The sequence below is a fragment of the Dasypus novemcinctus genome, chromosome 11 (assembly GCF_030445035.2).
Source record: "Dasypus novemcinctus isolate mDasNov1 chromosome 11, mDasNov1.1.hap2, whole genome shotgun sequence".
NCBI classification, from domain to species: Eukaryota; Metazoa; Chordata; class Mammalia; order Cingulata; family Dasypodidae; genus Dasypus; species Dasypus novemcinctus.
The window spans coordinates 32,666,802-32,686,603 of NC_080683.1; the positions used below are offsets into that span (position 1 = coordinate 32,666,802).

The 19,802-nt window shown below is 39.0% G+C and overlaps 2 protein-coding genes across 3 annotated transcripts in view; both read right to left on the bottom strand.

Moving 5' to 3' along the window:
* KHDRBS2 (KH RNA binding domain containing, signal transduction associated 2) overlaps positions 1-19,802 on the bottom strand; it is a 679,570-nt gene that overhangs the window by 643,547 nt on the left and 16,221 nt on the right. The gene's annotated exons all lie outside the window — the stretch shown is intronic.
* LOC139440048 (putative E3 ubiquitin-protein ligase UNKL) lies at positions 8,688-11,120 on the bottom strand. The gene is given in 5 exon segments (XM_071218701.1): positions 8,688-9,037; positions 9,040-9,123; positions 9,126-9,321; positions 9,397-9,747; positions 10,968-11,120. Coding segments are annotated over 5 exon segments (1,134 nt in total).

Consider the following 19,802-nt stretch of genomic DNA (forward strand, 5'->3'; position numbering starts at 1 on the left):
GTTAAGTCACCCATAATTTCCACATTACAGAATTGGAAACTGAGGTGTGTGGAATGTTAACTAACTTTTTCCAAGATAACACACAGTGTAAATACTGGCACTTTGATGACTGGCAGTCTAGAACCTCAGTTCCATATTTAACCACTGAGTTTAGCATTCTCACTGACATATAGTAAGCACAAAAATTACTGGGTTTTTATTTGGACTTAAGAAAATATAAAGCACTAGAACATTAACAAGCACATACATTAATTACCTTCTTCTACAAGTTTTGAATTAATCTGTGTGGCTTTATTTAAACCATCACACTTAAACTCATTTTAAACAAAGAGCAAAGCATATTATTCTTTAAATCAACATGAGGCAATTAAATCTCCTAAAATAAGCATTTGAATCATTTATTACTAATTCTTATTTATCCTTTAATAGCATATATTTATTTTGAAAACTCACAGTGAAGATTAAATTACCACTGGAAAACCTTCAGATAGCTTATCTTCCTCAATCCTTGGCTTCTTTCCTTCTCTAAGTTAGAGAAGGTCTTATTTTGCTTGCATAGGAGTTGAAAGGCTTCACATTTTCAACTCCAGCTGTACATTTTCCTCTCTTCCTGGCCTACCTACAAGAGTCTAAAGATTCTCTCTCAAACTGCTTCCCAATAAATTTTTTTCATGATCTAAAAAAAAAAAAATACCCACGGAGCACCTTCTTTTTTCCCAACACATAAACTCACACCCATCTTCCACTCTTTTGCCCAGTTTTAGGGAACTCTTCACCTTCTGCTGACCAGCATGACGTGGCATGTCCCAAACCAGAAGAGAGTGTAACTAGTTAGCAACACATGGAAACGGGTAGTCTTTCTCTTCATACCTCTTTGCAGGCAGCCCAGCAATGCCTATGTCCCTTTCAGGGCAACCTTTCAGATATGCTAGTGCTCTGGAGAGTGAACAGTGCTAGCTTAGGAATGGACCTCAGGTCATTCCTAACTGGTACATGCCTTCAGTTTACAAAGGAGAAAATGAAGCCCAGGGAAACTGATCCTTTCCCAAGATCTCAGTTACCAAGTTACAATTAGTAACAGAAACCAATCCTTTGCTCTAATACGTGAGGAAAGGACAAATGATGTTTCAATAGACAAAGTATTCTGCCTATTAGAGGCACAAGTCAAAGCAGCAACAGAATACCATTTTAGGCAAACCAAATTAGATTGTAAGCAATGACTTCTTAAAATACACATTTTCCACAGGCATTCAGCTGATAATATATAAAATATTGGAAATTTATTAATTTTAATCCAATAAATATTAATTCTAAATTTCATGATCACTAACTTGTACTGGAGGTAATAGCCCATAAATTGTGCATTCTGAAAATTCTTATGTAACAGTGAGATTTTCTCGGTCTCAACTCTCCACAGATATCAGCTGTTAAAAGGTATTCAAATAATAGTCTTTTACTTTTGAGGCTTTATACACACACACACACACACACACATACACACACATGCTGATAAATTAGACCAAAGTTCTAAACTACTCACAAAATTGTAAGAGAATCAAGACAATAGAACTGCCATTGATATATTTCCTGAATTTAGTTTTATGCAGAACGAAAAGTGCATCAGAACAGTATTAAGATAATCTATTCTACAGTTTAGATTTAGGGCAATGGTATTTCCAACTTACGTAACTCTTCCCATTACATTTTTTATCTACCATGCTTAAAGTCTCTATATTTATTTTGTTTTATTCTATCAAGAAATGATGGGAGGCATATCCCAATTAGGATTCAAATGTGTGTTAAGGATAGCTCTAGAAATATAATGCTCTTTTGAATAAGACCACAGAAATAAGAACACGGGGATCCAATGTGCATTTCCATGCTTGAACTCATCCATCACTTTATAAAAAGATTCCAGCACTGCATATAATCAGATGAAATTCTTTTCAGGTAAAATTACATTAAAACATATTTGCCAGCCATATCATATGAAACTATGTCACAGTATTAATCATTTCTATAACTACCAACAAAGTCAAGCATTTTATATTAATCTACATATTTCAATAATAAAAGCAGAAATAAAGTTAAAAACTGAAATGAAACTTCAAGAATTTGATATACAGGTTTTATAGAGCAAAGATTTATTGAAATTCATGAAATTTTGACTGGAATCTAACCTAGTACAACCTGAAATTCTGATATATTTCTTAGTGGAAAAGCTTACATTTAGCAAGTACTGCTTTATCGCCTTTGTTTCCCAGCATCTAGCCAAGTGCTTGAAACATAGTTCTATTTAATAAATATCATCTAAAATGAATAATTAGAATATGTTAAATATATATTAAAATATCTATAAGTAAATGAACATTACTGATAAGGAAAATAAAATAGACCAATCATTGTAGAAGTAAACTACAAATACATAGAAATTATAACATATATCTTCTTTCTAAGTACAAATATGCATAAGACTGGGGCCTTTGTCAATTTTTCCTGTACCATACTACATTCAATCATTCCTATTTGCAAGCAAGCAAAAAGATAGAGATCAAAGTTTAGTTATGAGGATAAAGATAAAAATTACATGAAGCATATCTGATATTCACACACTGCTATATACTGTACTTGCCAAGAACATTCAAAGAAAGAGCTCATTAGTCAAGTTTATAATTTTTTATTTGTATATTCTATATCACTTAGAGTAAGGTTATTTCTGTTCAATCAAATAAAAACCACATTTGCTGCTATGGAATTTCCATAGAAAGAATACCATTTACTTTCTAAAGTAAATTTATAAATTATTTCTTATATTGTATAATTCAGCAAAGAATGTTGAATACTTTTTATGCCCAAAACGCAGCCTCTTATTGATTTTTAGGCTCTAGCAGGCTATTATAATATCAACTCATTTTTTACATTACTTAAATTATCAACTATATTTTCTGAAAATCTTTTAGAGTAAGAATTGCAATATATTGTCTCAAATAAATATTACTGTCACACAATTAAGATTCATCATACTGAAAACAATATTTTTGTTTATCAGATTGATAATATCTTAACTCCAATTAGAATAATTAATATCAATCATTTACATATTTTACCAATGCCCCCGCAAACTGCACCTCTCATACCACTACAAATACACATATATTTTTTCAAGTACACTCTGTAACAGAGGAATTTGTGAATCCCTTTACAAATGTACATAATATAACAGGTTTATTTATGACATAAGGTTTCTTTAAATAATAATATGTATGTACTAAATTCTCTTAATTATTACTTCATATTCAATAATTTACAAAAAACATGCACCAAGCCTTGAGGTTAAATGACCTTTATTCACTGGTTTTACATCCTTGCTCGTACAGTAACATTTACAATTAACATATACATTAAAATGAGCTGCTCATGTCTTATAAAGTCAGAAACTACTTTAATTTCAGAGGTGTAATCTGAACCCTTAGGATGAAAACTATAGGACATCACTTCCTTGTTCTTAACAAGTAAAGGCATGAAAGGGAAGATTTTCTTCACAAAAATTAGTCAGATGCATAATTATGTGCAGAATACATTCACAAAACATGAACAATATATCATTTCTGACTTTTAAAGTAAACCTGCCTCATTATGACAAGTAAATTCAATGTCCAGCCATAATAACTGATAAGATGTAAGGAATATATATTCTTCATAGTCACCAAAAGTCAAGTAGTAAAAAAAGCAATGAATATGCCACGGAATTGAGTTACATCGTTTTATGAAAAAGAGCTCTCTTTGAAGGGACAGGCTATCCTGAAAGTGGTTATTACTGGTTCCCCTCATCTAAAACTTTAAGACACCAAAAATATTTCCAAAACCCTTTATGTTTCTACATACTTTCATATAGCAGTTATATTCTCACTTCTATAGACAACCAGTTCATTTGATCTCATAATGATTTTCAAATTCAGCTTTGTGGTTTATTTGAAGCTTCACTTAGGCTTGTGATAGCACAATGAAGTTATGTTTCTTTACCGTAGGCGTCACCCTCTAGTACTTGCTATATGCTTCTGTTTTGGCAGATACTCACACAGAACTGCTCATAGTCTCCAATTATCCCATTTGTATTGTGAAATATGATAATGGATTGGCTTTACAATTGTTGAGATACTTATATTAGGGATTTAATCATACAATTCTGATTTCACTGATGGGTTATCTTGTCTTTTCCTTTTTTTTTTTTTATCAAACTTTTTGGACCATTATTTCCTTTATTATCGAAGTTACTGAACCATTGTTTTCCTATTCCTTATTAGAATCAGTGAGTCTAAAAGTAAGAAAAAGAACTCAGTGATTAAGTGGCCTTGAAGGTTGAACTATCTTCCCAGGAGTTGACAAATTTAACTTTACACACTAAGATTTACACAACTTGTGATCCATTTCAAACCCCTACTCCTATCCTACTTCAAAAAGCCAGAGAAATATTCATATTTGCCAGATGAAAAATTCCAACTGTGTAATATGAAAATAAATTCTAAAAATATACTCAGAAGTAATAACAAAGGAAATTTACACATTGGTTAAAATTTGTAAAGAGAAGGCTATTATTTAATGAGTTTGAGTTCACACACTATATCAGTGAATTAGTAAACTGGAAGTTTTACTAAAACTTTTTTTTTTCATTTCAAAAACAGTTTTTTGAAGTATATCCTTCATACATGAACATACATAAACAATAAATATATGGTAAAAGTTGTGAACTTACAAAACAAGCATGCATAACATTATACAGGGTTTGCATACATCACTCCACTACAAAAACCTTGCATTGTTGTGAAACATTTGTAACAAATTATGAAAGAGCATTGTCAAAGTGTTACTACTAACTATAGTCCCTATCTTACATTTGGTAGGTTTTCCCCCAAACCACCCTATTATTTTTTTGTTCATAAACTATACAGTTTATCTAAAATATACAATCAATGGCATTTGGTGTAATTACCAAGTTGAGCATTCATCACTTCAATCAACACTACAGCATTTTCATCACTCCAAAACAACAACAACAAAAAACTATCATACCCATATATTAATGCTACTAATGCTATGATATTCCATTTCTATTCATTTTCAAACATTTACAAACAACTTTTTACCAATTCTGCAAATGTTCTAATCTAAATACTCAAAATGTACCAATTGGGGCTTCCATAAATTAATCCACACAAAATCCACATTGGGCTAAGCTAAGGTCTTGTACCAGTACAATGTCACCACAAGAGAGTACGACAGTTGACACCAAGTGCCAAGCAGGACTGCTCCTAGTTCAGCCTCGGGGAAGCACCAGGCAGGGATGCCTGCACAGAGCAGCTTCTGGTACCTTCCCTTACTGCTGCACTCCTGTGACCTGGGATCCCTCAAAAGACCCAGAGTCAAAAAGCAGGGTTGGGGAACCCAAAGTGATCAGACCCCCTCCACAGCACTGCGTGCTCTGGGGGTTTCTCTCCTCGGGTTCCTCTGCTCCTCCCATGACAACCCTGAGCAAGGATGCTGAAAGAAGCCCAACCCGGCTGTGGGCATGTCAAAACACAGGCACCAGCCGCATCCTGAAATGTGGAGCCTGTGCCCTCTTCCCAAACCTGAGCCGTAGAGACCTTGCTCCTGACAGCAAACCAGATTCCATAAGAACTGACCAGAATAGCTTATAAATACACCTAATACTTATTTGACCTTAAATGTTTATAATTTGAAGCTGTCTAGGATAGAGAGGGATAATAAACATTTTTCGGTTATCCCACAAAAGACCAAAGGCCTACAATGAGAAACAAGTATACAAATATTAAAAAAATAAAATCTTAACACTGATGACAAAAGCACAAAATGCACATAATTTCTAAGTGCTGTGCTAATGAGTCATTCTCACTGGAATTCAAAACAAAGCAGATTCACTAAATTCCAAGTCAACGAGTCCACAAGTGGCAACCTAGCTGCAGATTTCCTTAGAAAAGACAGAACTTTTCTGTTTTACATGAAAAATGTCATTAAGTTTCTTACTAGATTTAAATACATTCTAATTTTTCTCTGATAAAATTTTTACCTAGTCACTTGGCACTTTAAAAATGCTACTGAAAGTCTTTTGCACTCCCCAGTGTAACAGTGCTAGAAACACTTATAATTTCCCTACACAGGGCTCTTCCGGCCCTTTTATCTGAAACTATAATTAGCATTATGCTTGTTAAATACATGTCCCAGAGACTTAAATCTTCAGTCTGTTCCTATGCCCATTGAGCCCTGACTCTCAGCAGAGTTGCAATGCCTAGTCTCCAGTTCACTGGACTCACCCAGGACAACAAAAGGATGATGATGGACAATGCCCATCCCATAAAACAGCATATCTGCAACTGCAAGCAAGACAGTTCCATCTATGTGCCCCATGGGATCTAATCCCCCTCTCAATTTGACACAAAATAGGCATCACCATCCCCAAATCCTCAAGATCGAGGAATGAACAAACATAAGGGGGAAAAGCAAGTATGGACTAATTAGACTTATTGCTATTCTAGCAATGGAAAAACTTGTATCATTGATATAAAGCCAGTATCCACCAGAGGTTTGAGGGAAGGGAGAGAGAAGAATAGGTGTAACACAGGACATTTTGGGGACACAGGAATTGTCCTGCATGATAAAGCAATGAGGGATACAGGCCCTTATGTATTTTGTCAAAACCTTTAAAATTGTGCAGTGTAAAGTGTAAACCATAATGTAAACCATAGACCACAGTTAGTAGCAATGCCTCAATATGTGTTCATCAATTGTATCAAATATACCACATTAATGAGGGATGTTGGTAATGGGGAAGTATGGGACGGGGAGGGGTGAAGTATATGGGAATTCCCTGTATTTTTTTTAAATTCCCCCCTGCCTTGTGACTTTTTTGCGTGCTGTCTGCTCTCTGTGTCCATTCGCTGTGTGTTCTTCTCTGCTGTATTTATTTTTATTTACTGACACCCCCTCCCCCAGCAGCTTAATTGCTGTCTGCTCTCTATGTCCATTCACTCCGTGCTCTTCTGCGTTTTTGCTTGTCTCCCTTTTTGTTGCATCACCTTGCTGAGTCAGCTTTCTGCAGCGCTTGCAGGCCAGGTGACACTCAGCAGCACCCAAGCTGGAGGCTCTCCACGGTGTGCGGGTGAGGAGGCCTCAGGACGTGAACCCAGGGCCTCCCACATGGTAGACAGGAGCCCAACTGACTGAGCCACAGTCACTTCCCTCTCTTGTATTTTTGATGTTACATTTGTTATCTAAGGTATCTTTTAAAAAGATTTTTTTTTTAAGTCTTTGGCAAAGTCAGTGTTCCCTTCCCAGTTGGAGAGGATAAAACCTGTCCTCACCTTCCCACCCCAAGGGCAGATTCTGAGAAGATTTTATTAGGGCCATCTGGAGCTCCTTCACTGAAAAAGCCAGCTCTGGGCAAACCCACAGGTCCTCTTCCTTCTAGAACCATGCCCCAATCCAGGGCAGAAAAGACCCCTTTTCAGTTGTTGATCTGCCTCAGGGTATGAGGCCAGGCTGTCAGCGCTCCAGGGTTTAGGGGGTGGACGCAGGGACCCGGGCCAGGGTGGGGTCCTCAGAGGCAACTTCCCACGCACTCTAGGCCACTGGCCATGTGAATGAACCAAAAGCAACTAGGCGAGTAAGTCAGGGAACAGTGTAACACCTGAAATCCACAACAAGTGACTGCTCCTGATAGTTGACCACTTCCCTCCACCTGCAAGGGTGCCCTATGCCACCCATGAAAAATCGCAAAGCACCACTACCTGGTATAAATCTCAGCTACTGCTTCACCAGAACACAGCTTCTCAAAAAACAATGTCCAGGGAAGCAGATGTGGCTCAAATGACTGGGCTCTGCCTACCACATGGGAGGTCGTGGGTTTGGTTCCCAGTGCCTCCTAAAGAAGACAGCGAGTTGGCACGATGGGCAGGCGTGACAAGCTGACACAACAAGATACACAAGAAGAAAAACACAGTGAGAAACCCAACAAAGCAGGGAACAGAGGGGGCTCAAGCAATTAGTGTTTCCCTCCCACACCAGAGGTCCTGGGTTTGGTTCCCATGCCTCCTAAAGAAACAAGGCAGGCAGACACAGCAAGTGCAAACAATGAGGGAGTAGGGAAAAAATAAATAACATAAATCTTGTCCAGAATCTAATATCCGATCCCTTTTGACTCACACTTGGTTAATATCAAACTGACTCCCAGACTTCCAAAGGAGGAAAGAAAGTCAAAAGCCTGGCATTTCCTTCACTTCCTTTGTAAGACACAGGCACTTGGAGACAGTGGCCACGTGCACGCAAATGCTCTCTCAACAGCATGTCTGAAAATGAAACTCCTTTCATTAAATTGAAAACTTACCTAAATGTATTTGTGTCTTTCCATAATTGCATTCTGCTTATCAATACTATTTGTTTGTATTTTGAAAACTAAAAATCCTAGGTATTTCTCACCACTACATAAATGCTCATTTAGTAAGTACTAATTCCAGAATATAATATCTAACATATTTACCATACTGTGAATTATTAATAGACTGATAAGAGATATTTTAAGTTCACAGGACACATAGAAAGCTTCATATTATCGCATACTAAAAGCATCATGAGCCTAGAAAGCAGGTTCTAGTCGCTGTACCCTAGGACCTAGCTCAGTTCTTAGTTTGCAAAGTGCTTCCACCAGCCTCCCTGGTGGTCTCATCAGCAGTAGTGAAGCCACAACACTCCAGCCGCCCCACCCACAGTACAGCAGTGGTGATGTGTAAGCTTTTACGGTTTTGGGGGAGACACCCGTGAATCCATTGAGGGGGTGGCACACAGGTAAGGGGGCTGGGCAAGGGCATAGGGTGACTTTGGCTCCTGCTGTCATCTTCTCCTGGGAGTGCAGGGTCTTTGAGCGTGACCGAGGTGGGGTGGCCCTCACAGCAGGGATGCTCGGGGGCACTGGCAGCACATGGTTCGCTGGGGACATGGTGCTGGCAGGGCCGCAGGACTGTGCCAGTCTGGCTACCCGCATGGCAGCCTGCTTGGAGCACAGCTGGAGGATGACTCTGTTGGCTGCCTTCAGGTCCAGGCGTAGCTGGCTCTTAGTGAGTGCAGCTCTGGGAAGGGGATGGCGTCAATGCCGCTGAAGTCCCTGAGGGCAGGCACCACGCAGGCCACCCAGAACCCTTCAAACCTTCCAGCATCGCCTAGAACCTGGCTGGCCTCTACCTCCTCCTTCTTCTGCAAAGTCAGCTGCTGGTCGCTGTCAGCCACCAGGTCGCACTCCTTGGCCCCCTTTGCCTCTAGGTCTGGAACCGAGGTGAGGCCATTGAGGTGAAAGAGACTCGCAGGAGGGAGGGGGGAGGGCCTGCCCACCCCTGCGTACCACGTCACCCACTTCACCTGCCATACCTGCTTCACCTGCTGCCAGGACTCCTTCCACCACCTGATGTTTCTCTTGACCTCATCTAGGTGCTGCCTCACACTCTCCAGCTCAGAATGGCTGGGGCTCCTGCTGGAGCCAGGGCTCAGGACAGGAGATGGGGTCAGAGAAGAGCTGCCAGCAACGAAGTCCCATGTGCTCCCAGGAATGTCATTCAGCCCTAAGGAGCTGTAGGAGAGCGCCAAGGAGCCCAGCACCCTCAGCTCTGACTTCAGGGGTAGCAGCTGCTTGAGAGGCTCACAGCTAAAGAGACCAGGGTCTCTGACAGTGACTAGGAGAGGGACCTGAGCAGAGTGGTGCACAGTGACTAGGATGTGTGCACAAAATGCAAGCAGACCAGGGTGCAGGGGAAAGTCAAGGTGGCAAACCCTCCCAGCAGCCTTTGACTTGCCAGTCCAAGTTCACAGCTGTCTTGGTATTCCAGGGACTCTACACTGACTTGTGAAGTTCCAAGGCCAAACCCACTACCACCCACTGCTGATGCTGATTCAAACCCCAGCCTATGCCTTTTGATTGGGGAGTTTAATCTATTAGCATTCAGTGTTATTACTGTACAGACATTACTTATTTCAGCCATTATATTCTTGGCTTTCATATGTCATATCTTATTTTACCCATCTTTTTACCTTTTAGGTTTCCCTTTCTGATTGTCTCCACTTCTACACTGTCCTCCAAGCCTCTCTCTTATCTTTTCTTTTCTGGCTGCAGAACTCTCTTTAGTGTTTCCTGCAGAGCTGGATTCTTGTTTACGAACTCTCTTAGTTTCTGTTTATCTGTGAATATTTTAAACTCACCATCATATCTGAAGAACAGGTTTGCTAGATAAAGAATTCTTGACTGGCAGTTCTTCTCTTTTAGTACCATAATTACATCATACCACTGTCTTCTTGTCTCCATGGTTTCTGAAGAGAAACCCACACTAAGTCTTATTGGATATCCTTTGTACATGATGTTTTGTTTTTCTCTTGCCACTTTCAGAATTTTCTCTCTATCTTTGACATTGGCATTCTGCATATTATGTGTCTTTGTGTTGGAATTTATACTGATAAGAGTATGCTGTGCTTCCTGGGCAAGTATATTCATGAGAGTTGGGAAATTTTTGGCCATTATTTCCTTAAATACTCTTTCTATCCATTTTCCCTTATCTTCTCCTTCTAGAACTCCCATAAAATATATGCTGGTGCACTTCCTATTATTATTCAACTCCCTGAGCCCCTGCTCAATTGTTTCCATTCTTTTCTCTCTCTGTTCTTCTTTCTCTTCAATTTCAATTCTTTCTTCTACATCACTGATTCTTTTTTCCATGATTTCAAATCTACTTTTGTGTGCCTCTACTGTATTTTTGATCTCACTCATTGTGTATTTCATTCCCATATCGCATTATTTTTCCATTTAAGATTTCAAATTTTACTTTGTACCCCCTCAGTGTCTTCCTAATGCCTTTTATTTTTTTAGCCATGTTGTCCTTCAGCTCCATGATTTGATATAGGAGATTTGTATTAACCTCATTGATTAGCTGTTTCAAGTCCTGTGTCTCATCTGGAGCTTTGATTTGTTCCTTTTCCTGAGTCATATCTTCCTTTTTCTTAGTATGGCTTTTAATTTTTTGCTGTTGTCTAGGCATCTGATTCTGATGCTGTTTTACTCTAATGTTCATTTTCTCTCTCTCATCTAGAGATTTACTGTTAAGTAGCTGTGTGCTACCACTGTTCTTTGATTCTTGGCTCAACTTGTTCTAGATCTTTAGGATTGGCCTTGTTTAACTGTTCAAACCAGGGCTAAGGGCCCAGTAAAGGGGTGCAGGTAAATTTCCTAGGGCTTTGGAAATGGTGGCAGTAAAGGCACTGCTTGCCTCTTTGATTTATTTTTCCTTTTCCATGCACTTTTATGGTCTGGCCAGCAGATGGCGCTCTTTGGAAGACTGTTCAGGTAGACTCCAGGTGCTAGGGGGGATGCATCAGTCTAACTCCTTAGGCAAGTAGGTGGTGTAGAAGCAATGTCCTCAGGGCTGGTCAAGACTGGCAAACAAACTTTCTTAGAGGCCATTCTCCACTCTTGGCCAGCTACACCCTCCCTCACTCTGCCTCTTAAGCAACCAGCCTGTGGTAGTAGGAAGGGTGTTTGAGAAGGAAAACTATCTTTACCTCCCTACTGGCTCTCACGGTAAACAAAGTCAGGACCCCTCCAATGCAGCAGACCAAGTTCCACTGGCCAAAATCTAAATTTGCCATAGGTTGTGTCCGTCCCACTCCCCTTTCTTGGGGAAGAGGATCCTGCAACCCCCTCAGTTATCAGTCACTGCAGTCCACAGCCACTGCAATCTGCAGATTGCTAAGTGCTCCACAGGTGGTGGGAAGGGTGCCCACTGCTGCTTTTACAGCTCTACTCAAGAGATTTTTCGGCCAGCTGAGACTCCTTTTCTTCACTCCTCTCTCTTCTGGGTGGTGACTCGCCTTCCCCTGGTGACCTGAGCCCCAGAGCAGCCCTCCAGACAGTCTCTGCCTGTCCTTTAGCTATTTTTTTCTGACAGAGAAGTGATCCCTCTGCCTCTCTAATCCTCCATCTTCAGGAGCACTTTACTTTGAGGTTTTGTTTACTGTAGCACTGTTGGAAGTCTGGCTGAGACCTGAATAAAGCCCTGTACTTTTAATCTTAGGACTTGTCACAGACATTACATAGACTATCAGGATGATTATTTGCTTATCTTCTATTTTCCCCACTAGTTAGCATTTTCCATGAAGTCAGAAATCAGGTGTATTTTGTCAATATTGACCCTTAGGTCCTAGGTGAGTACCACAGTCTCAGGACCTGAGCACACTGAACCAGGATTTCATAACAGGAAGAGGCTGCTACCCACACCATCACAAAGTTACTCCTTATTACAACTTTTTAAAAAACTTTTTAAAAGTAAGTTAAGAGGGGAGCAGATGTTGCTCAAGTGGTTGAGCACCTGCTTCCCATATGCAAAGTCTTGGGTTTGATCCTTGGTACTTCCTTAAAAAAAAAAAAAGTGAATTTAGAGAGACAAATGTGCCTATGAAAGTATTTTGGTTTAATATCTACCTAAATATATTTAGACAGAAAAGGAACTTACTTGATCTTGTCCTTATAAGTCATTAAATAGCAGAGGTAAAGTCACTGAAAAGACTTGCTGAAAAGGCATCCATCTCCTCTCAGCTACCAAAAAACCTATACATACTACAAGAGTAAAATGAGAGACTCTGTAACTGTTTTGCAAAAATCATTTTCTTATTTTTATTCCATATTAGGAATACCTTCAATTCACCTGTTAGCTGCAGACTTTCAGCTCCTGGCAGCAAATGAAAAAGCAGAGTATGGCAATGGGCCTTTTTAAACCGAAAGAAAAGACTGTCACTCCCAAAATACCAGCTAGTTTCCTTTTGAATACAAACATACTATTTGAAGTAATTCATTTAGCTTTTTCTAAAGGCACCTTGTGTAACCTTGCAAGTGGTGATTTGTAATGTGGCAGGCTGTTATCAAGCAGCTACAATATTTTGCCTCTGCTCAGTAAAAAGCAGCTTTATTCTACAGTTCATTCATACAGAAGCTTTTCAGGGGAGACGCTGTCCTTGCTCATATTTATCCATTTTGTTGTTTGAGGGGGTAGGAAGAGGTTGGGTAGTCAAACCATCTTTCTCCCTATTTAGCTAACTCTTCTCATTCACAAGGGTCTCACAGGTTTTGTCTATCCTATACAGAAAAAAAAGATAAAAAAATATCTTGCACTCACTGTAGCATACTAGGTCTAGCAATGTCTGTGTCTGCCTAGCTCTCCTCATTCTTTCGACTTTGGTGTCCACCTGCTCAACTTCCAATAGCCAGGATCTATACATCTCATAACTGAGGGCTTTCTCTCTGTCAGAACCTTCTAATTCTGCCCCCAAGTTGCAAGCATGAACTGCCAGGAATTAACAATCCTTAAAGCAGTTATCAACCAACAGCTGGTGGGATTTGGTATAGATATCCTGGTTTCCTCACCCTCAGCGTGCGTGTTTTATACTGGTTCCCTGTTCTGGATTGAATTGTATCACCCAAGTTGACACGTTCAGTTCCCATCCCCTGATCTCATGAATATGGTTCTATTTGGGAAAGAGGATCTTGGAAATGTTACCAGTTAAAATGAAGCCAAGCTAGATTAGGATTTATCTCATATGACTGGGGTCCTCATAAAGAGGTAGAATTTGGACACAGGCAGGAAGACAGAGAGAAAAGATGCCCCTGTGACAGAGGCAGATACTGAGTTATGCCACAAGCCAAGGAACACCAGGGATTGCTGGCAAGCCACCTCCAGCACCCAGCAGACTTCCGAGGATGCAGGGCCTGCTGACATCCTGATTCATACTTCCAGCCTCCAGGACTGAGACAATAAAGTTCTGTTGTTTTAAGCCACCGAGTTTGTCATACTTGATTATAGCAACTCTAAAAACCTAAGGTACTCCCCAGGTTTCCCAATGTGATTAAGCCTCAGTTTCCTACAGTAGTAACCTACTTGGAAATAAACTCTTTGATAGCCTCCTTTCTTTCTTATCTAACATCCCTATTTTCTTGGATGACCTCCAAAATAACTTTCTTGAATTTGAATCTTTGTCTCAAGGTTTAGATCTGGAGAAAAAAAATTAGACACTGTGTATTCCTTGCTAAGTAACTTTGGACCTAACTTTATGAAAATGAATGGAGGGTAAATCTGCAACACATATTTACCCTAGCATGCCCCCCTCACTGAAGGTGTACACAGAGAAAAGTACCAATTAATACTGTGTTTCTTGCCCTTTTACTTCCATCTCCTAGGACTAATAGAGTCCTTTAAAAAAGTTTTAAATAAGGGTGTACATTTTAAGTAGGCATCTTAATTTACATGTAATAAGTAGACTCAAAAACATTCACTGAAAAAAAGAAAACTGTCCACCCTTTAGAGAAAAAGCTTCTTTGGCTTTAGTTAGTTTCATTGCTGGTAATTAGTGTAGTACAGGTAGGTTTTACACTCTGATCCCTATTCAGAATCTGCTTTTAGGGGAACCCCAAAAACATCACAATAGATTGCTATCAGCCTAAGACAGATTCTATTTTCCCCTAGTCAAAGATCTTTGTTTGCAAAACACATAAACCAATTGGAATCATCTTAAATAATCAGAAGAGAGTATCTCCTGGAAAAATTCTGGGATTTCTCTTAGGGCCACAGTCAGCTGGGCCCTTTGAAGGCTACAGGAAGCTCCAGAAATTCTCTCGACTCTACTTCACTGTGTGCATCTGTTTTGTTCTTGTCTGAAGATTAGTTCTACAACTCCCGAGATCACATCTTCTCTGTATTAAGAACCAGCCCAAAATTGTTGGCTAGCTCTCAGTTCTAATGTCAAGTTCTCACCAGAAAGGGTCCAGTGTCTACCCCGATCCATTTAGCTGCAGCCAGGAGACCAAGGTCGACAATGTCAGTGCCCTTGGCAGTGTGCTGGGGCTCTGAGAGAACAGTGGTCAAACTCAGAGATTCTCTTAAAACAAAAATTTTATAATGGTATCAGTTGTTAGGGGGGAGAAAGTGCATTGCATCTGAGAAAATTATTCTTACTTTTAGTTTCTAGTAGGAAGTGGACACGTGTCAGTACTTCATCATTCTAATTCTGTATCACTTACTTGCATCTAAATCCATTTTTTTCCCCTGCCCCAAATGCACACAAAAATAGTCCACTGCAGCCCTACTTCTAAACTGTATAAGATACCTTCATTTTCCATCAGGGTTAGCCTTCCTGTTTATACAAACTCCCCCAAGACTTTCCTTGTCAGATGCCAGTACTGATATATTCTGTCAGTCTGAATCACAGATAACTCATCTTTTCCTTTGTTAGTGCTGACACGATTAGTACATCCGTGTCTACTAAATGATAGTGGTTTAGTGCCTGTGCTTTAGGGATAGGCATAAAGTCACCAGTTATGTATGCCCTTGGGTAATTTCTAAAACTTCATGTCACATTTTGGGGTGATAGCAATGCTTGCCATTAATATGCCATTGAATATCAGGAGATAAAGATAGGCTAAGGCTGAGGATAAAGAAGTAAGTCTCCATTGTTTGTCTACACATATATCTATTTTACCCAGGGTAGGGAAGGTCAATTCTGTTTCCATACAGCATACTATTTTTTTCTTAAAAAAAAAAAAGCATAAAACAATTGCATGGTTCTTTTTAATGGAAATATTTAATGTGTACACTATTTCTTGTTATTTTGTGAGGTTAAAACCTACTTTTCTACTCATGACAGGGCAATTGCTCAGGTTTCACTAGAAATCACTACTGCTCATTTGCAGCAAACATCTTATTTCTCTTATGGTGGAATGCAGTACTTGTCAGATTCAGCAAATAAAGACCTGTAGTATAGCTAGTCTTCTCTGTTACAGTAAGTACAGAGTATATTCATATTTCCTGCAAGGGTTATTATGTTCTAAGTTCAGAGAAAAAGGTAAAAATTGTATTTGGTTATATATGACTTTAAAATCCAGTACAAACATTTTTCATGCTTAATAATTCTAAGTCAATCAGTGTTTCCTTTCATATTTAAACCCACTTACTTGGAGGGTCAGTATTGAAAGGTGTTTCAAAAATATTTAAATTCTATTATCTTTGCTTTGCTGTAATTTATATATTTAAACACTGGACCTTCATCATGTTTCTATAATATTTTTGAATACTTTAAACATGACAATGGGCAAGGGAAAGTCCTTTCAACAAACAATGTTGGAACAACTGTATATTCAAATCCAAAAATAAATGAATGGATAAATAAATATATAAAACAATGTTGACCCTATTAACACCATTCATAAAAATTACTTCTAGATGGGACATAAACCTAAATTTAAAATTTAAAAACTGAAACTATAAAGCCTCTAGGAAACAAACATTAAAAAGACCTTAGCGATCTTGAAGGAGGCAAAGATTTCCTAGAGAGGAAACAAAAAGAACTAAATATAAAGGGGAAAAAATGATAAACTAGGGAAACGGACTTTGGCCCAGTGGTTAGGGCGTCCGTCTACCATATGGGAGGTCCGCGGTTCAAACCCCGGGCCTCCTTGACCCGTGTGGAGCTGGCCACGCGCAGCGCTGATGCACACAAGGGGTGCCGTGCCACGCAAGGGTGTCCCCCATGTGGGGGAGCCCCATGCGCAAGGAGTGCGCCCATGAGGAAAGCCGCCCAGCGTGAAAAGAAAGAGCAGCCTGCCCAGGAATGGCGCCGCCCACACTTCCCAAGCCACTGATGACAACAGAAGCGGACAAAGAAACAAGACGCAGCAAATAGACACCAAGAACAGACAACCAGGGGAGGGGGGGAAATTAAATAAATAAATAAATAATCTTAAAAAAAAAAAAAGATAAACTAGACTTCATTAAAATGAACAAATCTGCTCTTCAAAAGACACTTAAGAAAACAAAAAGCTTAATTATCTGTTGGGAGTGAATATTTGCAATGCATATAAATAACAAAGAATGTCAATTCAGAACATACACAGAACTCCTACAACAATAAAAAGATCAGCAATCCAACAAAAAATCTGTCAAAATTCTAAGCAATCATTTCAGATAAGAGTATAAATGAATGTCGAAAAAGCACATAATAATATGGTCAAGATTTTTGATCACCACAGACAAATTAAAATCACAGCAAGTTAGCACATCAAACCACTGGAATGGCCATTAATAAAAAGACTGAGAACATCAAATATTGGCAAGGAAGTGCAACAACCAGAATTTTAATACATCATTGGTATAACAGTGAAATAGTACAACAATATTAGAAAACTGTTTGGCAAACTTTTATAAAGTTAACCACATATATGCCCTAAGACCTTGTACCTCCTAGTAAAGAAATGTCAACCTACATTCATGAAAACTCATACATGAATGTTCATAGTAGCTCATTCTTAATAGATTCAAATTTTAAACAGCCCAACACTCTATCCTCAGAAGAATGGGAAAAAAAATTATATTGTATTCGTAGTGCAGAATACTACTCAGCAACAAAAAGAAATAAACTGTTGATACATGCAACAACATGGATTAATTTTTAAAATATCACATTTATCTTAAGTCAGAAAGAACACTTAATTTTTCCATATACATAAAGGTAAACAACAGTCAAAGTGATCTGTAATGATAAAAATAAGAATAGTGCTTGCCAAAGGGGAACAGGGATCAAGGGGAATGAGGGAAGTTTCTGTGCTAAAGCAAATGTTCTCTATTTTGCCTAATTGTATACAATTACCAAAACACTACATTTTACTCTTTATAAATTTTACCTCATTTTAAGTAAAAAAAAAAAAAACTAGGCAAAAGGGAAAGAGAAAGAAAAGGTTTTTACTGATTTCTGGGTGTCAGATAAGATACTGCATGTGCAATTGCATGGGATCCATGAGATGCCTGCCGCTTGGTCTATGAGATGAGTAGCATGGGTCTCATTTTATGGATGAGAAAACAAAGGCTTAAAACGGTATTTAGAAACTTGCCCACAGAAACAAAGCAGTTAGAATCCCTACGTATGCTGACTTCTCCAACAATGTTCTTTCTACTTTCACAGTAGCTTTCAAACTTTTTTGACCTCATTCCAGAATAAGAAATAGATTTTACCTCATGACGTGGTAAACACACAGACATATGCACACAAACTGTAATAAATATTTCAGAAAGTAATAAAATATATGTAGTTAAAATTATATATAAGGACATCCTTCTCTCAGGACCAACATAGTCATCATTCCTTTCAGTACTGAAAACAGATCTATGTGGGGGCCATGTTGAAAGATGATTCATACGTGTTCACACTCTATATTCTTAGTCAGTGAAAAGAAATGCTCATACCACAAGAAGCTTTAAGGATCTGAGAGCACAGACTGCACAGCAGATCCAGGCATCCCAAGTCATGTTCACTGTGAGTCATAACGGAGGCAGTAAATGTCTAAATTTGTATAGTATCACAAATGCAAGGGGAAATGTACCAAGAAGGGAGCAGTAGTGAGCAAAGCCACATGTGTCAACAGGTCAATATGAGCTAACAAAGGAAAATGTAGGTGCTGACAGGTAGGTTCTTACAATGGATTTAGGATAAGGGAAGGCTATCAAAATTTCGAGGACAGACCTAGTAAAGCATTACGGATTAACTGTATAATTTTATATTCTGAAATGTAGTTTTAGAAAGGAATGTTCCACATTACACTGGAAAAAAATGGCGGGGTAGGAGCAGAGGGAATGGGGAGTAAGGATAATGGAGCAGAGTCTACAACTTGTGTTGCAATATAAAGTAAGCAAAAGAAACAATAATATGTGGCTGTCACTTCCTTGAACAATTAATTTAGAACTAACAGTGTCTCCATTTTTCAGATGAGAAAAAAAGAGACATAGAGAGGTAAAGTAACTTACTCCAAATAATACAGATCTTTAGTTACAGGAACCGAATTGGAACCTAGGGAGTCTGGCACCAAAATTTTTGTTTTTATTGACTACATTTAAATGCCTCTCTCATTCTCCTGTCCCCTTTTATAGGTTGAACCATATAAAACTGCTATCTTTGTAGGTCAAAATGATTAAATATGATTCAACATACTAGTTACTCCCATCCCTTCTCCCCTGTGAAGCCCAGGATCCTGAAAGAGTTCACTAACCTCATTCTCTCCAGACTCATTTGCTATTCACTCCCCTACCCACAGGAATCAGGATTTGCTCCTACAACTCCTAGAGTCGGTTCTCTGTTGCCAAATCCATTAGAGATTTTTAATCCTTGTCTTACTGATCTATTTGCAGCATCAAAAACATTAACCAAACCCTTCCTTCTTCACACATTCTATTTACTTGACATGGAACCACCTATATTCTAAGGTACTCCTGTCGGTCAACTTTGCAGACTCCTTTTTTTCTCCCTCTCCCTTAACTGCTGATATTTCTCAGAGTTTTATCCTAAGCACCTATCTTCTTTTTCTAGGGCTGTTGAAACAAAGTACCACAAAAAGGAAGGCTTAAAACCATTGAAATTTTTTGTCTCACAATTTTGGAGGGTAGAAGTTCAATATCAAAGGGTTGGAAAGGCCATCTCCCTCTGAAGTCTCTGGGAAGAATCTGTTCTATGTCACTCTCTCCTGGCTTCTAGTGGCCTCAGGAATTCCTGGGTTGTAGATATATCTGCCTCCATTCTCACAAGGCCTTCTTTCCTTTCTGTGACTGGGTTCTCTCTCCTCTTCTTAAAGGGACATCAGTCATGTTGGATTAAGGGTCCACACTACCCCAGTATAACCTCATTTTAACTTAATGTAACCATCTCTAACAGCCCTATTTACAAAT